The 20,491-nt window shown below is 47.1% G+C and overlaps 1 protein-coding gene across 1 annotated transcript; it reads right to left on the bottom strand.

The window, feature by feature from the left end:
* Positions 1-6,239: 6,239 nt before the first annotated feature.
* LOC309446524 (trypsin I-P1-like) lies at positions 6,240-9,860 on the bottom strand (the record flags this gene model as incomplete). Its single annotated transcript, XM_082066344.1, has 5 exons — positions 9,769-9,860; positions 8,900-9,068; positions 8,044-8,297; positions 7,125-7,261; positions 6,240-6,389 (listed from the first exon to the last, which is right to left on the bottom strand). The coding sequence occupies exons 1-5, from the start codon at positions 9,806-9,808 to the stop codon at positions 6,240-6,242; spliced, it is 750 nt and encodes a 249-aa protein (XP_081922470.1). The 5' UTR covers positions 9,809-9,860.
* Between the last annotated feature and the right edge of the window lie 10,631 nt (positions 9,861-20,491).

Raw genomic sequence — 20,491 nt, forward strand, 5'->3', positions numbered from 1 at the left:
AGGCAGGATGGACTTGGGGAGAGAAAATCAGCAGTCCCTCCACCGCACAGCCCTGTGAGATGTACAAGGACTAGCGTGAGAAATTCCTTCACTTCATGCTCCTGGGAAACCTTCTCTCTGCCAGCCCATGCTCACGCCAGGTTTCCCTTTCCCAGGATCTTGCATCAGCCTGGACAAATGTATTTACTTTATCTCAGTCCAGTGGCCATAGAATCATAGAATCATTTTGGTTGGAAGAGACCCTCAGAATCATCAAGTCCAACAATTAACCTATCTCTGGCACTAAACCATGTCCCTAAGAAGCTCACCTACGCGTCTTTTACACACCTCCAGGGATGGTGACTCAACCACTTCCCTGGGCAGCCTGTTCCGAGGCCTGAAAACTCCTTCTGTGAATAAATTTTACCTAATATCCAATTTAAGCCTCCCCTGGTGCAACTTGAGGCCGTTTCCTCTCATCCTATCACTTGTTACTTGGGAGAAGAGACCAACACCCTCCATGCTACAACCTCCTTTCAGGTAGTTGTAGAGAGAGATAAGGTCACCCCTCAGCCTCCTTTTCTCCAGGCTAAACAGCCCCATTTCCCTTAGCTGCTCCTCGTAAGACTTGTTCTCCAGACCCTTCACCAGCTTGATCGTCCTTCTCTGAACTCTCTCCTCATTGTCTTTTCCGTAGTGAGGAGCCCAAAACTGAACACAGTATTCTTGACGCACGTAAGGATGCTGTTGGCCTTTTTGGCCACCTGGGCACACTGCTGTCTCATATTCAGCTGGCTGTCAACTGACACCCCCAGATCCTTTTCCACTAGGCAGCCTTCCAGCCACTCTTCCCCAAGCCTGTAGCGTTGCAGGGCGTTGTTGTGACGCAAGTGCAGGGCCCGGCACTTGGCCTTGTTGCACCTCATAAAACTGGCCTCACCCAGTTGGCACGCCACCCCCGGGTTTGTCTCTGCTCTGCCTGGTTTTCTCCCATTGCCCCTTCAAACCTAGTTTGAAGCTCTTTCAATGAGCCCTGCTAGCTCCTGTCTGAGGATCCTTTCCCCGCTTTGAGACAGGTGCCTCCCATTTGTTGCTAGCAGGCCAGGTGTCACGTAAACTGACCCATGATCAAAAAACCAAAATTCTGCTGGGGACACCAGTTCCACAGCCAGGTATTGATCTGCTTGGGTCTTCCTCTATCATCCCTCATCACATCCTGCAACTAGGGGAGCAGAGGAGAACACTACTTGTGCTCCTGATCCCTTAACCAGTCATCCCAAGGCCCTGAAGTCCCGCTTGATTGCCTTTGGATTTCCCATTGCAGTCTCATTGCTGCCCACCTGAAAAATTAGTAGTGGAAAATAATCTGAGGGTCTTTCCAAGGCAGGAAGTTTTCTCTTAATGTCTTTAATTCTGGCCCCAGGGAGGCACCAGACTTCTCTAAGAAGTGGGTCCGGTCTGCATATCGAGCGTTCTGTTCCCTTCCTATGACAACGACCCATCTTTTTTCCTTTATAGCAGCTGTTTTGACGAGGGTGCAGATCAACTTGTCCTCTGCGGCACCTTCAACTTAGCTGAACCATCTTCCTCCATATTGTTGTTCGGTTGCACTTGCAGAGCCTCATGACTGTTGTGCAAGGGAATCTGGGAAGGTGGAGTAGTCACAGCAGAGACCCTCCTCCTTCTGTGTCGGGCAGGAACATGCTGCCATTGCCCCCTATCCCTTGAGTCACTAAGTTCCACCATGCGGAGAGTAGTGAGTCCTCTGTACAATGCACCCTGTCTACCCGCTGGGCCTGCCCCAGGGAAGGTAGGGTGCAACTCCCAGTGGTCTTTCACTCTCCCTGATATTCCTCAACCTACTCACCTCTTCCTGGAGCTTTGTCACTAAGCGCCTCTACGTGGACACATTGCCCACAGCTGTGTTCACTGATGCCATCCGGTATCGGCGTAGGAGCAGGGCGCACCCTGTAACCTGACGCCTGGGTGGCAGCGTCTTCCCACCAGATCTTGGTCTGGACAGTTGCATCCCTTGTGTTGGAGGCCAGCCTTACGGAAGACATGGCTTTCTGCCAGGTGGATACAATTACGCCCTGGTTGAGCTTCTGCGCCCTTCCTGCACGCCCTTCCACGCAAACTGCCACACAAGCTGCTATGTCCCGCTCTGTTTGCCACACTCCGGTTGCTAGCACTCCCTAGGCTGTTTTTTATAGGCGTGGTCACCGTTGCCCTGGCAATGCCCAGGCCATGTCAGTAACCATCACGAGAGTTGGCGGTTCCTGGCACTTGCCTCGGCGTTCCCCTGCTTTGGGAAAATCCTCCTTGTGCTGAGATCTGCTGCTTTGCTGCAGACCAAGTTGGCTCCAGAGCAGCTCCCCTCCGCAACTGAATGTGAATCATCCCTCCAGAGTTGTGGGATTTGATCTGCTGAGTTTGAGTTGGCTGTGTCGTAGTTGAAGTCCTAAACGGTATCTGAACCTCTGTTTTGTAATGTTGTTGGAGTGCTGAATAATTTTAGACAAACCCCATTTCTAGTTGGTTCTCTGATAAAGAGTTCTGCTTGGAATAAAGTCTCTTTGGAGCTTATCGCCTGTCTAAATTGACTTTTGGGGTACCTCCGTGACAGAGGGTAAAGGAAAAACAGGTAAGGGATTATATGTGTTCATGGCCAAAGGATTACATGTGCACACCCGCTTATTTTTGTCATTTGGCTAGGATGTCAAAATTTCACCATTCTGCATCTCAGCCCCCTCCAGGTTGCTCCGAAGTCCGGATCCTAGGTCTCTTGAAGTAATCCTTCAGGCATCAAAGTTCGTAGAAATAAACAATTTACTCGAATAGTACAGCAGCAGTGTCAGCTCGAGCATTTGTGCCTTCACAGAGGTGCTGAGCTGAGCATAGAAGTCCCTGGGAAATTATACCCTTACAGACCATTTCCCACCCCTCACACGATGATTCAGTCCAATAGTAATATTTGAGGCTGGGGTCCTCTTGCTTCTCATTGGATTCTTTGACTGCATTGAGACAGGCCGTTGTTTTGTTTAGCTGCAGACATTGTTGATGGTCCATAGCTGCTTCATGCTGGCCTTGAAGGTGTTATTTTGTCTGAAAGAATCCTGTTTTGCTCAGCAGAGTGCAAAACAGGCATTACCTTGTGGGTGGTGTTGATGGTTCGTAGCTGCTTTGTTTTCAATTAGGTAGATACAAGGTTGGTGAACATGAGAGGAGCCTTATGACATAGAGTTTAAGATTTCACCAAGTTCAGCTAACTACGGAACTAAGCAGACAGTATATTAAAAATGATGTGACCTTATAATTCCAAGTGATTCACTCTATTTAAAACACATTACTTAGGCTAAATGACTAATAGAAAACTTGAACTGGGCTCATCCAGTGATCTGTGAGAAGTAGAAGATCATTGCCATACAGACACCTTTGTTTGGCAAAGAGAGCTCAAAGGAGGCTCAGCCAGGCTGCCACAGGTATGGAATAAAGTGGTTGGCTAGTAGTCAGATTGCATACAGTGAGAAAGGTATGCACGAGACTCATCTGCACTCACAACTTATTGTTGTTCAGTGTGCCGTTCTGCTTCCTTGTGTGTTTCCTAAAAGGAGTTCTTGGCCTGGCTACAGCTCAGACCCTTACTACCTAATCCATTCGCTGGAAAAGCTTAGGGAGCAGCTCAAGAGAGAAGGACCCAGGGCTGTCCGGGGCAACACACTACCTCCAGTCAGCAAGGTGCTCTGTGGCAATAATCCACCATACCTTTGGCTCTGCTAGCCAGAATGGAGCTGTCAGGTCCAGGAGGGGGATCATTCCACTACCCTGTTCCACACTGGGGAGGCCACAGCTGTGGACTGGAACCACCTTGTGTCCGCAGGACAAGGCAGATGTCTCTCAGAGGTCTTGGAGGTGGTGAGCCACCGGAACACAGGGCAGGTGAGGAGAGGTTAAGGGTTCTGGGTTTGTCTGGCCAGGAGATGAGAAGGCAGGGAAACACTAGTTGCAGCCTCTCATTCCCCAGAGGGAGCTGAGGATGGGTTAGAGACCGACTCTCCTTGGGGGTGCCCGGGAAATGACTGAAAGGTGATGGGCACAAGCTGGGATGGGGAAATTCTGCTGAGGCAGAGGGATAAATCCTTTTCCAGAGTAGTGAGGCATCTCTGTCACTTTTGTATTGGTGCCCAAGGCACTGTTATAATTTTTGGACATGGACTGCCTCTACCACTTGGTTACTTCCCTGCCATGCCAGGTTGGTGCAAGGTTTGCATGGCTTTGTGAACTCAAATGCATTGCTTTTGATCCCACTGGACTTCTTCCTGAGAAAAATAAAGTACAGGACACTTTCTCCTGTTGACCCTTAGGCTCCAACCATGGCTCACAGCTCTGTAATCCTCTCACTCCTGCTGTGCAGAGCTGTGTGATAAAAGCAGTGTGTGCACATGTCAGCAGAGAGAGTGAGAAAGACAATGTCCTCACATCTAGAGTGCTCTGCAGATGTCTGCTTCTCTTATTAGATAGTACAAAGGAGGGAACAACTTTGTCAGTGACCTCTTCATGGCACTGTCCACCGCAGGCATTAGTGATGTCCCAGCCATGTGAGGATATTCCAGAAATTTGAGAATGAAGAATCTGGAAAGTGGAATTTCTTCTTTACCCACTAGAGATCTTGACACATCCGGGGGATAGTGACAGAGGACTGGGACTGTTTCCAGACTACCCTTCTCAACACACCTGTCTGTCATATTTCAGAATCTGCTCTGTCTGATGATAGAAGTATTTCTTCTCTGCCTTTTCATTTTCTCTTTTTGTTGCATCCTTTTCTTCATCCTCCAACATTTTCTTCTCCTTTCCCCGAACATACCAGGCAGAGATATCAACCAGTGTCCACTCGCAGTGGTCAGGGAGGGCAAACCTGTGACTTTCAAGTGCTTCCAGATAAGAACTCTTTCTCCTGGTGAAAACAGACTGAAGGGAAAGATGCCAGGCTACAGTTCACGGCTTTTTCTGGAAAAAGGCAGATGCTGAGAAGGAATTTAGCTGGTGCTTCCAGTGATACAGGGAACCAACTAACTAACACTTAAAGACACTTAAAGAGCCAACCCTTAACCCACATAGCAATTGCCTAGCTTAGAGCATTGTGTAACTTATTGTATGAGAAACAGCAGTTCAGTGATGACTTCACAGGCCTTGCAAAGATAAAAAACCTAGCTGCATCCTTGGGTGAACAAGATAATGAAAATCTTGGGCACAGGACAGGAGATAAGCCAGTTCTAAGCAGTTCATCAGTTTGAGCCCCAGGCAACGCAGCACACCAGGCCAGAGGTAAAAGTGTACAGCGAAGAGTCCTGTGGGCCTTCATCCAGGAGACCCTCGCCCACGACCACCAGGTGGCACTGCACAGGCGCAACCAGGAGGGGCCGGGGCGGGGGGCAGACTGTGGAAACGATTTCCTGGAACACATTGTAATAAGAACCGACTTCTCGGGGTCAGGTTATGACTATGTATAGGTGTTCCTAGAATTTTCATTAATATGTAATACTTTAGAGCATTTAACCAAGTTTGCAGCTGCTGGAAATTTGCACACATCTTGGGCGGCATTATCCCCCGCGTACCCAGCACTGAATGAACATACCTTCTTTATAACCTCACAGGTTGTAAAGTAATTTCCACACCTCACCGGAAGAATGGGACACAAACCCATAATCTGATCCTGTTCGTATATGGTGCCTATCTCAATGAGTCAGGCACCTGTCAGTCTCCTAAGAGCTATCTCAGTGACAAAACATCTGAGAGAGTCAGGCACAAAGCTCTCTGTCAGCAAACAGCACTTGTTCCTTCATGCCTTGCTCTCCTCTCCTCTCCTCTCCTCTCCTCTCCTCTCCTCTCCTCTCCTCTCCTCTCCGTCAGATTTCTTTGAAAATTCTCCCCATTCCCCATTTCACCTCATAAACAGAAAAGATGTTTTGCTCCAGAGATGGCTCCCTGTAACTGACTGAAAGACTCCTGAAGATGAACCTGCAAAATCTTCCAAGATGGTGCTAGTTGAGAGGCACTATAAACAGTAAATATTTTCCCCAGCATGATATTCTCTGCCTCTTTTCTCCGTATCATAGCCTATGGAAGTACCCAGAGAAACGTTGCACAGAGAAGAGGTGCCTGAAAGTCTTTATTATTTTTTTTTTAATCATTTTTGTCTCTCCAGTCCCAAAACAGAAGAAAATGATGAGAAAAGCCAGGATGCATAGAACAAGAGAGTCTCAGTTTGCAGCCACAGTTTCTTTGATCCAGGAGACATAATTGCAAACCTTAGTGTAAACCCCAGGATAGCCTCTCTCTGCACATCCATTACCCCAAGAAACAATGCCCTGGAGCTGCCCGTTGCAGACTACTGGACCTCCGGAATCCCCCTGTGGAGATAAAAGGTACGGTTATTCGGCAAATGGTATCAGCATGAGTGATGAGCCAGAGATCCCAGAAATCATGGACATTCGACGAGCTCCATTGGGCTTTTTCCACACAGAACTTCTAGAAAGGTCATTTCTGATTACGGCTCTACCCCTGATACTATTGTACCTTACTTTAGCTCCAAGGGCACCACAGCTAAGGATGAGTAAGCTGCCTGATTTTGACGGATGCAGTCTTTGGCAGATGCTTAGGATATGTGTGCCTTAAACATTATTCTGGCAAATATGTCCTTGGAGCTAGGCACATGTAAAGGCAGAGCAATTGTGAAGTGTGTTCATTTTCCAGACTGCCTGGATCTTGGCATCCTGGCCATTTCATTTTTGGTGAGTCCAAAACTAAGGTTTGCGACCCAGGCTCTAAAGTGATTACTACTGCCTCTCTGGTGCGGCACTCCCCGATGTTCAACAGCCTGAGGTGCAGGAGGCGGCATAGTCTGCCTGTGGACATTTAGGGCAGACTATTGTCTCAAAAAAGGGACAATCACTAATTGAGTGGGGAAAAAATCCAGCCTCACTCAATAAGCAACTTGCACCCTAAGTGTCTGCTGTTGTTCAGAAAATCACAACATTCAGACATGCCAGTGCAGTGAGGATAACATATTCCCCTAATATGATGGCCTGTTCTACTAGGAAAAGGCAGGAGAGAAACACATGGGAAAGGAGAGCCCGGAGTTTCACCTGGCAGGAGTCTTTTCCTCCCTCCAGGAATCCTACACATATCATGTTGTTGGTAATTTGCCCAGGGTAGGCTTGGTTGCACTGGCTTGAGGTGAGTACAGGAGCATTCAAGCACTGCAACTCATCTGGATACAGACCTATGAGAAAATAGAGAGAGACGGTTGATGACATCTCTCAGCCCATTTCAGAGCCCAGAGAAGGTCTTTCTTAGCAGAAAAGTAATCACTGAACATCCTACTTTAGCACTCGTCATTTTTCCTCTGAGCAGTAACTGCAGCATGGATTTATTTTGTTTAGATGGAACAGATTCTATCCATGGGTCCACCATTTTACACTGCAGCCACATTTATTTTTCTGATACCTGGAAAATCATCAGGTGGCAAGTGTGGAGCTAAAAGCTGTTCTTGTAGCATGTATGTTGGAGGAAACCTGGGCCTCAGGAAAACCATCCGCTCCTCTGGTGCAGGTTTACTTGTCACCAGTGGATGAGACATGAGTCACTGTCCACACCTCTGACCATTGGTGTAGGAGAAGGGAGCTCTCTTGTAGGCATTTGAGATCGACAGTCACAGATTTTGATCTTGTTCTCAGAGAACTGACAACTCTATGCACATCTGTTAAATTGCCAATGCTTGGCACTGCACAGCTGGTGGCACCAGGCCACAAAATTGATGGCAGTGTGAACATCCTGGTGACTGAAGTGATTCCATGTCTCTAACACAGAACAAGAGGAAGTACCTTATAAAGGCTTGCCTTTAAAGCACTTCAATGGTTACCATCCTACAGACACTGATCACTCAAAAAGGCCTGTCCCACAGCACTTCTCTGTGCTTTACCCTATACTACTTGGACTTAATGGTGACATCTTAGAGCATATCCCAGGCCCTCATGGTGCTGTACGTTCCCACAGAGTACTCACTGCCATAGCTGAGCAGGTTGCCCCAGCCAGAGATCAGGCACGTGGTGCCTGCGGCCACACAGCTGGTTGGCAGAGGAACTGCTTGGACAGCTCGGTTGAGCCGGGCTGGTTCGGCAAGCTTGATGAGCATAATGTCGTTGTTCAGTGTTCTGGAGTTGTAATTAGGGTGGCGGATGATTTTAGCTGCATTAATCAACTGCTGTGTCGATTCTGTGAGTGCCAGGTTCTGTTTCCCAAGCTGCACTTGGATGCGACTGGAAAAGAGCAGGAATGGCATACACTTTACTGCTTCCGACAGGCAACGAGAAACCTCCCTGTCACCATACGCACTCACTTCAACATCACTATTGGCGTAGCTGTTTTAATTCAGGTTATCCTTCTTGTCCTGCAATAAGTCCTGGGGATCGACACTGAAATCTTACCCACTCCCAGTAGAGGTGGTGAATTTCTGCAGGTTTATTTTGTTGAGCTGGGACAAGTTAAATATATAACAGTACTTTGTACAAATCTTCTGGAAAAAGGCAAACTGCTATCACCCTCGCCTCATTCCTCTTCCTGTTCTCCAGTGGCTAAGTCTTACCAAGACTGATGAAATTATAAGAAATCACAGCCCATAACCTGCTGCTAGGTTATCGCATTGTCATTTCAGAAAGTGCTCTGCATTCAGAGAAACATCTGCAGGAGTGAAAAACCCCTTATAATGCCTTCTCCCACCTTCCTGAATGAGCCACACATGCCTTGGTTGCCTTCTCTCAGAAGGGAGTCACATATTTGGCTCTCACAGATCAGAATTCCGCTAGAAGTGAACTGCAAGAAAGAAGTAAGTTACGGAAGAAAATATTTTTTTTCCACTCACGTCTTGTAGCAGTGAGCAGCTGAAAGGACCCACTGGCTGCTGATGAGGGAACCTCCACAGAAGTGATAGCCAGAATTCAGGGACACCTGATAGGGGACAGAGTTCGCTGCGCAGGTGTAGCCTCCCACGATCTTGTCATCATCATCGTCAGTGTTGACGGGAAAGGCAACTGAGAGATAAGGAGTGATGTATGTCAGCATCTGGCATAAGGAATCTTGTGCGCCTGTGACTGCCTGAGGCATCTCACCTGCAGGCTCTACTTCTGTAAAAACTCTTGGGAGCAGTGGTGGGCAAGTGTAATGGACATTCGTTTGCAGCTCCCTAAAATAAGGTGATAAGGCTTAGGTTGGCATCTCACGTATCTGCATCTAAAGCAGTGGCTGCTAGTCCCAGAGTGAAAATAAGGACATAGAAGAGGTGATCTTGTTGGAACAGATCAAAGATATGTCTGTCCCACCATCCTGTTTGCAGAAGTAGTCAATGCTGGACTGAGTGTAAGTACAAAAACAAGTTTGCAGTGATATTTCCTTGGATCACTTGCCCATAGTCCAAAAATTCACAGCAGCTTTAGGACTTCCTGAGCCAGAGGAATTATCTTTGTACTTCATAGTCCTTAAGAGAGAGATAGTCTTTTTCTGAAGCTATGGACATGTTTCACTACTCCTGGGTCAAGAACCCCTATGAAGGCATTCGTTCCACATTTTGTGACAGAAGCAAGTATGAACAGACAGCAGTCAAAAGTGGTATGCCTTAAAACTTTTGCAAACTGAAAATGGACTTCACTTTCCCACAACAGACTACCTTGCAAATATGCTCAGAAAATGAGTTTCCTTATAAATTACAAGGACAGAAGTAAAGAATGCACTCACCAGCCACACCAACAAAGGCAACAAACAGTATGTACTTCATGATCTTGACACAGCCTCAGACCCCGACTGGTGGACTGGAAGTGTGAGCTGCTAGAAATACATTTTTAGAAATGGCCTTATCTCTAGCCCAAGGTTTTCTCCAGACAAGAAGTACAGAGTGGAAAATTTAAAGATGCAAATGTGGGCACTACAGGCACTGGTAGAAGTAAAAATCACATGTCCGTTAATCATAAACTTTTCCTAAGATAGAGAGGTATTTTATATTATTTCAGAGGGCAGCCTTCAATTTAAAAATACATTTTGGCTTTGGAAGATGTGTCGTTGTTTCCTTGTCTTGTTCTTACACGCAGCACCTGTTGAGAGCAACAAAAAAAAAACAAGAAGAAGAAAGAAACAAAAAAAAACCCACACAAAAATATCTCTCAATGATGAGTTTGTTAAGTCTGTTTTAACAAATTCATTTTCTTGAGTTAATACACTTGTTTGTAGGAAAAATGTACACAGATATTAATTCAAAGCCCAAAACAAGTACTATAGCTCCTTGGAGGAGTCCCTGGCCAGGGCTCGCAAATAATTGGTCAAGAAATGGAGTAGAAAGTTTATTTAGATTAGGTGAGAGAAATTAGAATAAGAAATTAGAATCAATGATGCACTGAAATTCTTCTGTGGCAAAAATGAGAATTTCGTTTTCTTGAGTCCTGGAGGACTGGTACGCACAGAGGTACTGTCCAGATAGAAATTTACCTTCATGCTTAAGGACAAGTCCAAGGCCAGGACTTCTAGCTGGCTCTCTGATAAAGAGATGGCACAACCTCTCTGTTCCCAGTAAAACAATGCTACAAATGCATTTTCTTATGGTCAGATGGAAGTCCATTTTACGTATTTTAATTTGTGCCAATTGCCTCTTGTTCTGTCAGTAGGCACCACTGAGAAGAGTCTGATTCCCTCATCTTTATTCATAATTCCCTTTAGGTGTTCATCCACATTGATAAGATCACACCTGAGCCTTGTCTTCTCCAGGCTAAGGGATACTGGCTCTCTTTGCCTTTTGTCATACAAAAGATGATCCAGTCCTTTAATCAACTTTGTGGTCCTGTGTTAGACCGACGCCAGCAAGTCCATCTCTTTCTTGTACTGGGGAGCCCAGAGCTTGGACGCAGCGCTCCAGACACGGCTACAGAAGACATGAAGAGAAAACTTCCTGCCCTGGAAAGACCTTCAGATTATTTTCCACTACTAAGTTTTCAGGTGGGCAGCAAAGAGACTGCAACGGGAAATCCAAAGGCAATCAAGCGGGACTTCAGGGCCTTGGGACGACTGGTTAAGGGATCAGGAGCACAAGTAGTGTTCTCCTCTGCTCCCTTAGTTGCAGGGTGTGATGAGGGATGATAGAGGAAGACCCAAGCAGATCAATACCTGGCTGTGGAACTGGTGTCCCCAGCAGAATTTTGGTTTTTTGATCATGGGTCAGTTTACGTGACACCTGGCCTGCTAGCAACAAATGGGAGGCACCTGTCTCAAAGTGGGGAAAGGATCCTCAGACAGGAGCTAGCAGGGCTCATTGAAAGAGCTTCAAACTAGGTTTGAAGGGGCAATGGGAGAAAACCAGGCAGAGCGGAGGCAAACCCAGGGGTGGCATGCCAATGGGTGAGGCCAATTTTATGAGGTGCAACAAGGCCAAGTGCCGGGCCCTGCACTTGCGTCACAACAACGCCCTGCAACGCTACAGGCTTGGGGAAGAGTGGCTGGAAGGCTGCCTAGTGGAAAAGGAAAAGCGCTGGTATCTGTGGGTGAACAAGGAGCAGAGTAGCTCAGAAATCTCCCGGGACTGTAGACAGAGAACATTTTCCAATGTATCGCTGGAGGTGTTGTCTAATTTGTATGCCTACTATATAACAGGTCAGATCACTTCCCTTTGAATGTTGCTGGGTTTTAAAGCCGGGAATGAGTGTAATACCACAGTTTAAATTTGAAATGGAGCAAAGAAGAAGTCTAATCTCTCTGAATGTGGGCCATACCAATTGACTATAGTCTGCAGTGATGTAGTAAGGAAAATCAACTTTATCCCTTCTAAACTAAAAGGACAGCACATGACTTGTTTGGCTGTATACTGCCAAGCAGCTGAGTGAAGCTGAGAATGACGAATGGGCAGGCTGTAACTCAGGTGGTGGGCAGTGGCTTACGTCCTTAATGACCTAACAGCATACAGTTAGAATGTTTCTGTCCTCTTGTGGATTTTAAAGGTAGCATTGCTTCTTACAACAACAGAGAAGTACAATTCACATAAACTGAACATTGCTTCCTGCTTATCATGCACCATTATATTTTATAATGCAACAAGCAGAAGTATTGCAAGCTATCACTGATCTCTTAAATCATATTCTTTTCCAACCCACTATAAGTGTGACACACCAACAGAGGAGCATATGGGATTTCTTTAGGATTCTGAGACAAACCAAGCAATCACTCTAAAGCAGTGTATGTCAAGTAAGAAAAAGTAACAAGTGTGCTTATAGAATATTTGAATTCATTAGGAACGCTGTGGGAGTAACAAGCTTGCAAACCACAAACCCAGGTATTGCAGACATGGTCTTATCAAGGTCACACCCCCCCCCCCCCCCCCAATAAACAAACAAAGAAACAAAAACACACACCCACAAAAAAACAAAACCCCAAAAAACAGCCAACAACAACAAAAAAAAATCCAACACCTCCAAAGAAAATGAAAAAGCTATGGATGGGGGAGAGAGGGAAAATGCAAGGGATCTAGGTGTGTCCTTCAAACCTTATTCTTCCATATCTCAAGGGCTTCAGAAGAAGGGGAACTCTCAGTATTCCTCCCATGTGAGCTCAGCATAGTTCTGTTGATACCACCCCCTTCTCCCAGCCCCCTTCCATCTCTGCAGGGTTTATACTTCCCTGTGACAGCATGTATTGTTCCCCAGTGTCCCCAGCCAATCCTTTCTCACATACCAAGTCCTTGCCCAGCCCCAATTTGTCTCTTCCTCACTCAGTGCTTTGTCTTCACATATCTGTGGGGAGCTACAAAAGGCAGGTCCCTGAAAGGACAGGAGCTTTTTCCCCATGGCTCCCTGTTGGTTCTTCGTGGCCATGCTGGCCCCTATGGGTAAGTGAACTGAACTCCCCATGGATTCCACTGCTGTTGTCCCAGCTACGTACCCGGTTGCTGGCACTGCTTCATTACCCAAAGATTTCAGTGCTGAGGATGGGCAATGAATGAAGTGGGCAGGAATTCCTGAATCTCCTGCATTGGCTGTCTGTGCACAGCCCCTAAAATGATTCTTTTTTGGACACAAACTGTCCAGGAATTTTTCTAGCCTATGCGAGACAGATTGGAAAATCATCTGCTGATCTGAAGAGCTGTCTAACCCCTTCCTCTGCTCCTTAGACTGTCCTCTGTTCTTTCTCATCCTCTTCTCTACCAACTCACACTGCCTAGTTCACATTTTTTCTTCCTCCTCAATGCTTTTTCTTTTGTCTTCCAGCGTTGGCTCTTGAACAGTCCCCGGACACAGTGATACAACAAGACCAGTCTGTGAGTCTGAGTTGTTCCAAGAAGCAATCCTCCAGCACATTTATGTGCTGGTACAAGCTGCCTTTGGGGAAGGACTCCAGGCTGATCCTAGTGGCTTCTGTATATCAAGGTAGTAAAGCAGAGGTCGAGAAGGATTTCCAAGACCGTTTCAAGAACAGTGAGATTCAAGGAGATGGGATGACCCTCTTCATAGAGCATGCCCTTGTCAATGACTCTGGCACATATTACTGCGCTGAAAGTGAAACACAGTGGCTAAGCTGCTGAGGAAGCTGAACAAAATCCTCCACCCCCTGCACAAAAGGGACCTGCTTTCCTCCTATTTGGTGCTGCATAAAGCACGATGATCCCTTTCCACTCATTACCTCCTCTGCTTCCTAGTCTTCCCTTCTCAGATTCTGTGAGTTTATTTGTCCTGCTTTCTCCCGTTGCCACCCAACTCCTCTTTGCCTCTCATTTAACTCTCATTTACATTATCTTCACTTCTGTCAAACGCTCTTCCTTTTCTGCCCCTCTTCCTCTCCTGACCTTCCTCCTTCTGTCTTTCTTTAATTTGCATGAGTACACTCATCCTCTCATTTTACACCACTCATCATTTGCACTGTCAAACACAAAGGAGGTTCATGTGGGATGTTCTTGATGTACCTTCAGATAAAGGCAAGGCCAGGCAGGTGGCATAGAAGCCAGTAACAAGTAGGAGCTCCTCACATGCTCCTCTGTTACAACATCCTGTCTGAGGTTCTCCTTTGGCCAAGGGATATGTGCAGCACAGCACAGGCCTGAAAGCTGCATTGCACATGTCAAAACACACATCAGTGTGTGGCACAGGCTTGCATTGGGCACTGCAGTTGGTTTCCACACTGCAGTTTCATGTCCTAACATATGGGCTTCTCAAGCCCTAAGCCCAACACCCGACAGAGCAGACATGGCCTGTTCCAGATCACTCTACATGTCTCACACTATGTCTTCTGCAAGGCTCCTAATGCACTGGTCTGCCACCTGCACAGACCAGAGAAACCCATGGAAAATGGAGATCCCTCACATGGACACCTCAAGCACAGCTTTCTCTCAGCTGGAGTGCTGGGGTTCTTTTGTATGCATGGGGCTTCTTCCTGTTCCCTGCACAATTTAGCCTACACTCTTTCTTATTTTCTCCCTTTTCTTTTGAGAAATCTGTTGTCATTCCTGAATCTCCTGTAGGCAGTTCATGGGAACGAATGCAATGGGACACACTTGGACTTGCAACAGAGGCTCTAGGAGCTAGAGACATTGCTGTACCCTTCTGCTAAAAGGACACATGGGAACATCTTCACTGCAAAGCCCATGACAGACTTGAGCAGCCTGATCACTTGCTCTCTTGCATGAGTCAGCCTTCCACTGCCCTACTTTGCTGGACCTACAGCATGGCACAGATGTGCAGAGGCTCTGTCAGACCTGTGACACAAAGAGAGTGTGTCAGTGTAAAAAAACGCCAGCCTCACTTCTTGACTGTGGCCATTTCCCACAGCCTTTGGTTGCTGAACAAGGCTGAGTCCCATGTAGAGAGGAAGATATGCATCCTCAACCTGCTGCTCCTTGGCACAATGCTGTAAGAAGCAGAGTATAAGCTCTTCTCTGGCACAGAGAAAATAAGTCTGTACCAGTCTATCACACGGTGAATACCCTTGTCACCAGCAATTGCTCTGTGGTGCAGTTTCCTAAAAGGAAGCCCCAGTGCAGAGCCAAAGGAAGCCTTTCCTCTTCTCTCTGTCATCATGCAACAGACACCAGAATAACAGGTGAGCAGCCTTTCCTGTAGCTGGCCAACATGACGAGCAGCACTGTGATAAGCATAGAAGATGCCACATCGCAGCTTGCAGGGTTGGGAGTCTGTGAGTGTGAGGATGTCTAGGCAGTAGGCTCAGCTGAGGGGTGTAGACACGCACAGATGTTCCTGAGCTTGCTCTTCTTCTTTCTTTTGGTGCCTATCTGTGGATCTCTCTGCTGTGCACACACTTGGGCTGCCACACAGCCCCAGCATGCTCACAACAATGCCATGCAACGCTACAGGCTTGGGGAAGAGTGGCTGGAAGGCTGCCTAGTGGAAAAAGATCTGGGGGTGTCAGTTGACAGCCAGCTGAATATGAGACACCAGTGTGCCCAGGTGGCCAAAAAGGCCAAGAGCATCCTTACGTGTGTCAAGAATAGTGTGGCCAGCAGGAGTAGGGAAGTGATCTTCCCCCTGTACTCAGCGCTAGTGAGGCTGCACCTAGAATACTGTCTTCAGTTTTGGGCCCCTCACTACGGGAAAGACAACGAGGAGAGAGTGCAGAGAAGGACGATCAAGCTGGTGAAGGGTCTGGTGAACAAGTCTTACAAGGAGCAGCTAAGGGAAATGGGGCTGTTTAGCCTGGAGAAAAGGAGGCTGAGGGGTGACCTTCTCTCTCTCTACAACTACCCGAAAGGAGGTTGTAGCATGGAGGGTGTTGGTCTCTTCTCCCAAGTAACAAATGATAGGATGAGAGGAAACAGCCTCAAGTTGCACCAGGGGAGGCTTAAATTGGATATTAGGTAAAATTTATTCACAGAAGGAGTTTTCAGGCCTTGGAACAGACTGCCCAGGGAAGTGGTTGAGTCACCATCCCTGGAGGTGTGTAAAAGACGCGTAGGTGAGTTTCTTAGGGACATGGTTTAGTGCCGTGCCAGAGATAGGTTAACTGTCGGACTTGATGATTCTGAGGGTCTCTTCCAACCAAAATGATTCTATGATTCTATGGCCACTGGACTGAGGTAAAGTAAATACATTTGTCCAGGCTGATGCAAGATCCTGGGAAAGGGAAACCTGGCGTGAGCATGGGCTGGCAGAGAGAAGGTTTCCCAGGAGCATGAAGTGAAGGAATTTCTCACGCTAGTCCTTGTACATCTCACAGGGCTGTGCGGTGGAGGGACTGCTGATTTTCTCTCCCCAAGTCCATCCTGCCTGGGGAGAGCTTATTGAAACACGCCCCATCTGACATAAGAACGATAAATCCCCTGTTGCGGGAAGCCAGGAGAGTGTCTGAGGAAGGGTTTTGCATCTTTTGCTCTTTGGCATCTGTAATCAACAGGCTCCTGGTTTACAGTGTTCCAGTGCAGTGGTCTCCAAAGTGTGCAAGAGTGTACACCGGGTTGTGGGAAGAAAACATTAGAACTTCAGTGTTATATTTACATAGTTATCAATTATTAAATATACACACACTTGAAATATATTACTGATCAGAAATGTTTGGAGACTACTCTTCTAGTGGTTTCAGTGAATATCTTACATGTTCGTTCTTACATTCTGCTTTAAACATCAGCCTCCAACTCTACAGAACCTTCATGTTCTCCCCGATTTCTTCACTACCAAGGCTTTCTTCTTCCCTTGCTCACCCCTGGCTTCCCCCCAGCAAATTAGAATTCTGCTGACGTTCTCAACTGCATTGGCCATTTTCTGTGTCTAGAATAATGAGCTTATCACCTGTCTTAGTTGACTATTGGGGTGCCTCTGTGACACCCTCTATGCCTCTTAGACATGTAGCATTGACCAAGTCTGGGACTAAGTTTCGATCCAGCCACACCTAGGCTTCTCTCTAAGAAGGAGTTTAGAAAGCAAGGGAGTCCATTCTGAACCTTGTGACTCAACGGGAGGGCCTCCCTCTTCCCTTTTACATTTCCTGTCCCCATATGTTTATCACTCTAAAACAAGTCTCGCCCACTTCTGCTTGGCTTATTTCTTCCTTGCAGTAAGTAATAGAGTGAGCTGTGCCATCCAACTCTGTGAAGCCACACTTTTCTTTAAGTGATCTAAACACTGCTCTGCAGCAAGCAGGAGCCTAAATCACTCATCCACAACAGGATGTTATGGGAGACGGCATCAATGGCTCTATAAAAGTAGAGGTAAACGAGATCCTCTGGTCTCCCTTTGCCCACAAAACTGATCACGTCATTGTAGGAGGCAAAGAGGTTGGTTAAGTGTGATTTCTCCTTCATAACGACTTGCTGACTGCTCCAAAACACCTTCTTGTGCCTCATGTGTTTGAAAATGCTTTTCAGGCGGATAGATTCCATCACCTTGTCTGGGACTGAGGTGAGGGTGACTGGCCCATAGTTCTCCAGGTCTTCCTTCTTCACCTTCTTAAAGACAGGAGTGATACCTGTGGATCTCTCTGCTGTGCACACACTTGGGCTGCCGCACAGCCCCAGCATGCTCCTGTGGTAACTCTTCTCTCCCACCTACGCAGACACGCGCTCACGCACAGGAGGAAGCCAGTAGAGCAGAGTAAGTGCACCTCATGCTTTCATGCAGGTGTCCTTCCCTGCTGTTCCCAGGCAGCCAAAGGCCTTCTCACAGTTCAAGCTCTCTCTCAGTGCTTTGCCCACTTGCAAAGAGACTCCCCCTTTTCACACATCTCTCTACCTGCGCTGCCACTGTCAGGAGGTGGCCTTTTTCCATGGTTTTCCACTGGTTCCTTGGGGCAATCCTGGTCCGTGCAGGTAAGTGAGCTTCCCTTCTGCTTGAGCAGGTGCACTGGAGTCAATGCTGCTGCCTCAGCTGTGTGCACGGTTGTTGGCACTGCCTCATTCTCCAAGACTTCCAGGGGGAGGATGTGCAATGAACAAGGTGAGCTTATTCTGAACCTCTTCACTTGGAAAACTCTACAAATCTATGAATGCCTTTTTCTGTCATAGTTTAATACTTCAGTTGAGACTATTTAATTACCTTTTTTGTTTTTTTTAAAAAATATTTCATTAAGGATGTTTTGGTGTTTTTTTTTCTCACCGATGTGTCTCTCTCAGAGAAAGAGGGCATTGTCCTGTAGCTTGCTGACATCCTTATGTCACCCCACCCCATGTCACAATTCAAAGAGGTGTTTTCTTGTCCACTACAACATGTTTCACTGCTCACATCTCTTCCATTCTCCTTCTAGGCCAGGCCCTTCAGCAATCACCAGACACAGTTGTCCGAGAGGGAGACTCTGTGACACTGAACTGTTCCAAAAAGGTTAATGCATTCTCAGCCATGTACTGGTACAAGCTGCCCCCGGGGAAGGATGCCACTCTGCAGTTGGTTGTATACTCAGTGGAAGGTGGCATGGCAGAGATTGAGAACCAATACAGAAACCACTTCAAGAGTCATGGGACTAAGGGGAGCCATTTATCTGTGGAGATAGAGCATGCCTTTCTCAATGACTCAGGCACCTATTTCTGTGCTGAAGAAGACCCACAGTGACTCCAAAGCTGAAGCAGCATAGCACAAACCCTCCAATGTAAAAAGGGATCTGCCCCCAGCACACACACAGGCCTATATTGGACAGTACATGATTTTCTCCTCTTGCACCTCCACCAGCTCCCTCAGCACCCTTGGCTGGATCCCATCTGGCCCCATATACTTGTGCATGTCTAAGTGGTGTATCATACCGCTAACCATTTCCCCTTGGATTACTGGGGCTTCATTCTGCTCCCTGTCCCTGTCTTCTGACTCTGGGGGCTGGGTACCTGGAGAACCACTGGTATAACTATTAAAGACTGAGGCAAAGAAAGCATCTTAAACCTCAGCCTTTCCCTCATCCTCTGTTGCTGTGGGTGCTCCTTTGCCCTCCTTTTTTTGTTCCCTTTTACAGCAGTAGCCAGGATCAGCTCTAGTTGGGCTTTGGCCCTTCCCATTTTCTCCCTGCATAACTTCACGGCATCCTTGTAGTCTTCCTGAGTTGCTTACCTCTTCTTCCAAAGGTTATAAATTCTCCTTTTATTCCTGAGTTCTAGCCAAAGCTCTCTGTTCAGCCAGGCTGTCTTCTTCCCTGCCAGCTTGTCTTTCAGCATGTGGGGACAGCCTGCTCCTATGCCTCTAAGATTTCCTTCTTGAAGAGCAATCAGTCTTCCTAAACTCCCTTGCCCTTCAGGACTGCTTCCCAAGGGACTCTGCCAACCAGCCTCCAAAACAGGTCAAAGTCTGCCCTTTGGAAGTTCAAGGCAGCAGTTCTGCTGACTGGCCTCCTTACTTCTCCAAGAACAGAAAACTTGATCATTTCATGATTGGTATGCCCAAGGTGACCTCCAACTGTCACATTGCCCACAAGTCCTTCTCTGTTCGCAAACAGGTCCAGTGGGGCACCTTCCCTAGCCGGCTCACTGACCAGCTGTGTCAGGAAGTTGTCTTCCATACAGCCCAGAAGCCTCCTAGACTGTTTCCTCTCTGCTCTGTTGTATTTCTAGCAGACATATGGTAGGTTGAAGTCCCCACAAGAACAAGGGTTAGTGACCGCGAGACTTCTTCCATCTGCCTGCAGAATATTTAATCTGCCTTTTAATCCCGGTTGGGTGGTCTGTAACAGACTCCCACTAGGATATCTGCCTCGTTGTCCTTGCCCCTGATTCCTACCCATAAACACTCAACCTTATTGTCACCCTCATGAAGCTCTAGACAACCAAAACACTCCCTAACATACAGGTCTATCTCACCTCCTCCATTGCTTATCCCTTCTGAAGAGTTTATAGCCATCCAATGCAACACTCAAGCTGTGCGAGTCATCCCACCATGTTTCTGTGATGGCAAATACATGGTAGTTTTTCTGCTTCGCAATGGCTTCCAGCTCCTCCTGTTTGTTGCCCACGCTGCCCACGTTCTGTGGTTTCTAACACATCAATAACCCTTTTGTCTTTGCTACCACATGATTCTCTATCCCCTGCCTCAATAGGGATGTTAGACTGAAGGGCCTCGTTAGCCCCTCGTCCCTCAAACATAGCACAAACCTTTCCATGTAAGCGGGAATCTGCCCCCAGCACACACACAGCCCCTATACTGGACAGTACACCATTTCCTCCTCTTGTCCTCCAGCTCTGACTACTGAAAAAAGTGGTGTTATCCTCTGTCTGTCTTCTGCCTGCTCTCTAATTTCATCTTCTTTCCCATCTCTGAATCACCTTTGGATGCTTCTTCCTTCTTGTACTCCATGCTTTGTTTCATTTCTCTGCAATCCATAGACTGCTTCTCACTCTCCTCGTCTACTCTCTTTCTCTCTGTCCCCTTCCCCTTTCTTCTCTGTCTTCTCTCACATCTGTCCCTGTCCCATTTCCTTCATTCTCTTCCATTTCTTCTCCCTTTCAGCCTGTTACACTACATCATGGGTAAACAGGCTGTGGAATAGTTCCCACAGCCCTTTCCTTCTCCAC

This window comes from Streptopelia decaocto (assembly GCF_964273445.1).
Source record: "Streptopelia decaocto genome assembly, chromosome: 1".
Classification (NCBI taxonomy): Eukaryota; Metazoa; Chordata; class Aves; order Columbiformes; family Columbidae; genus Streptopelia; species Streptopelia decaocto.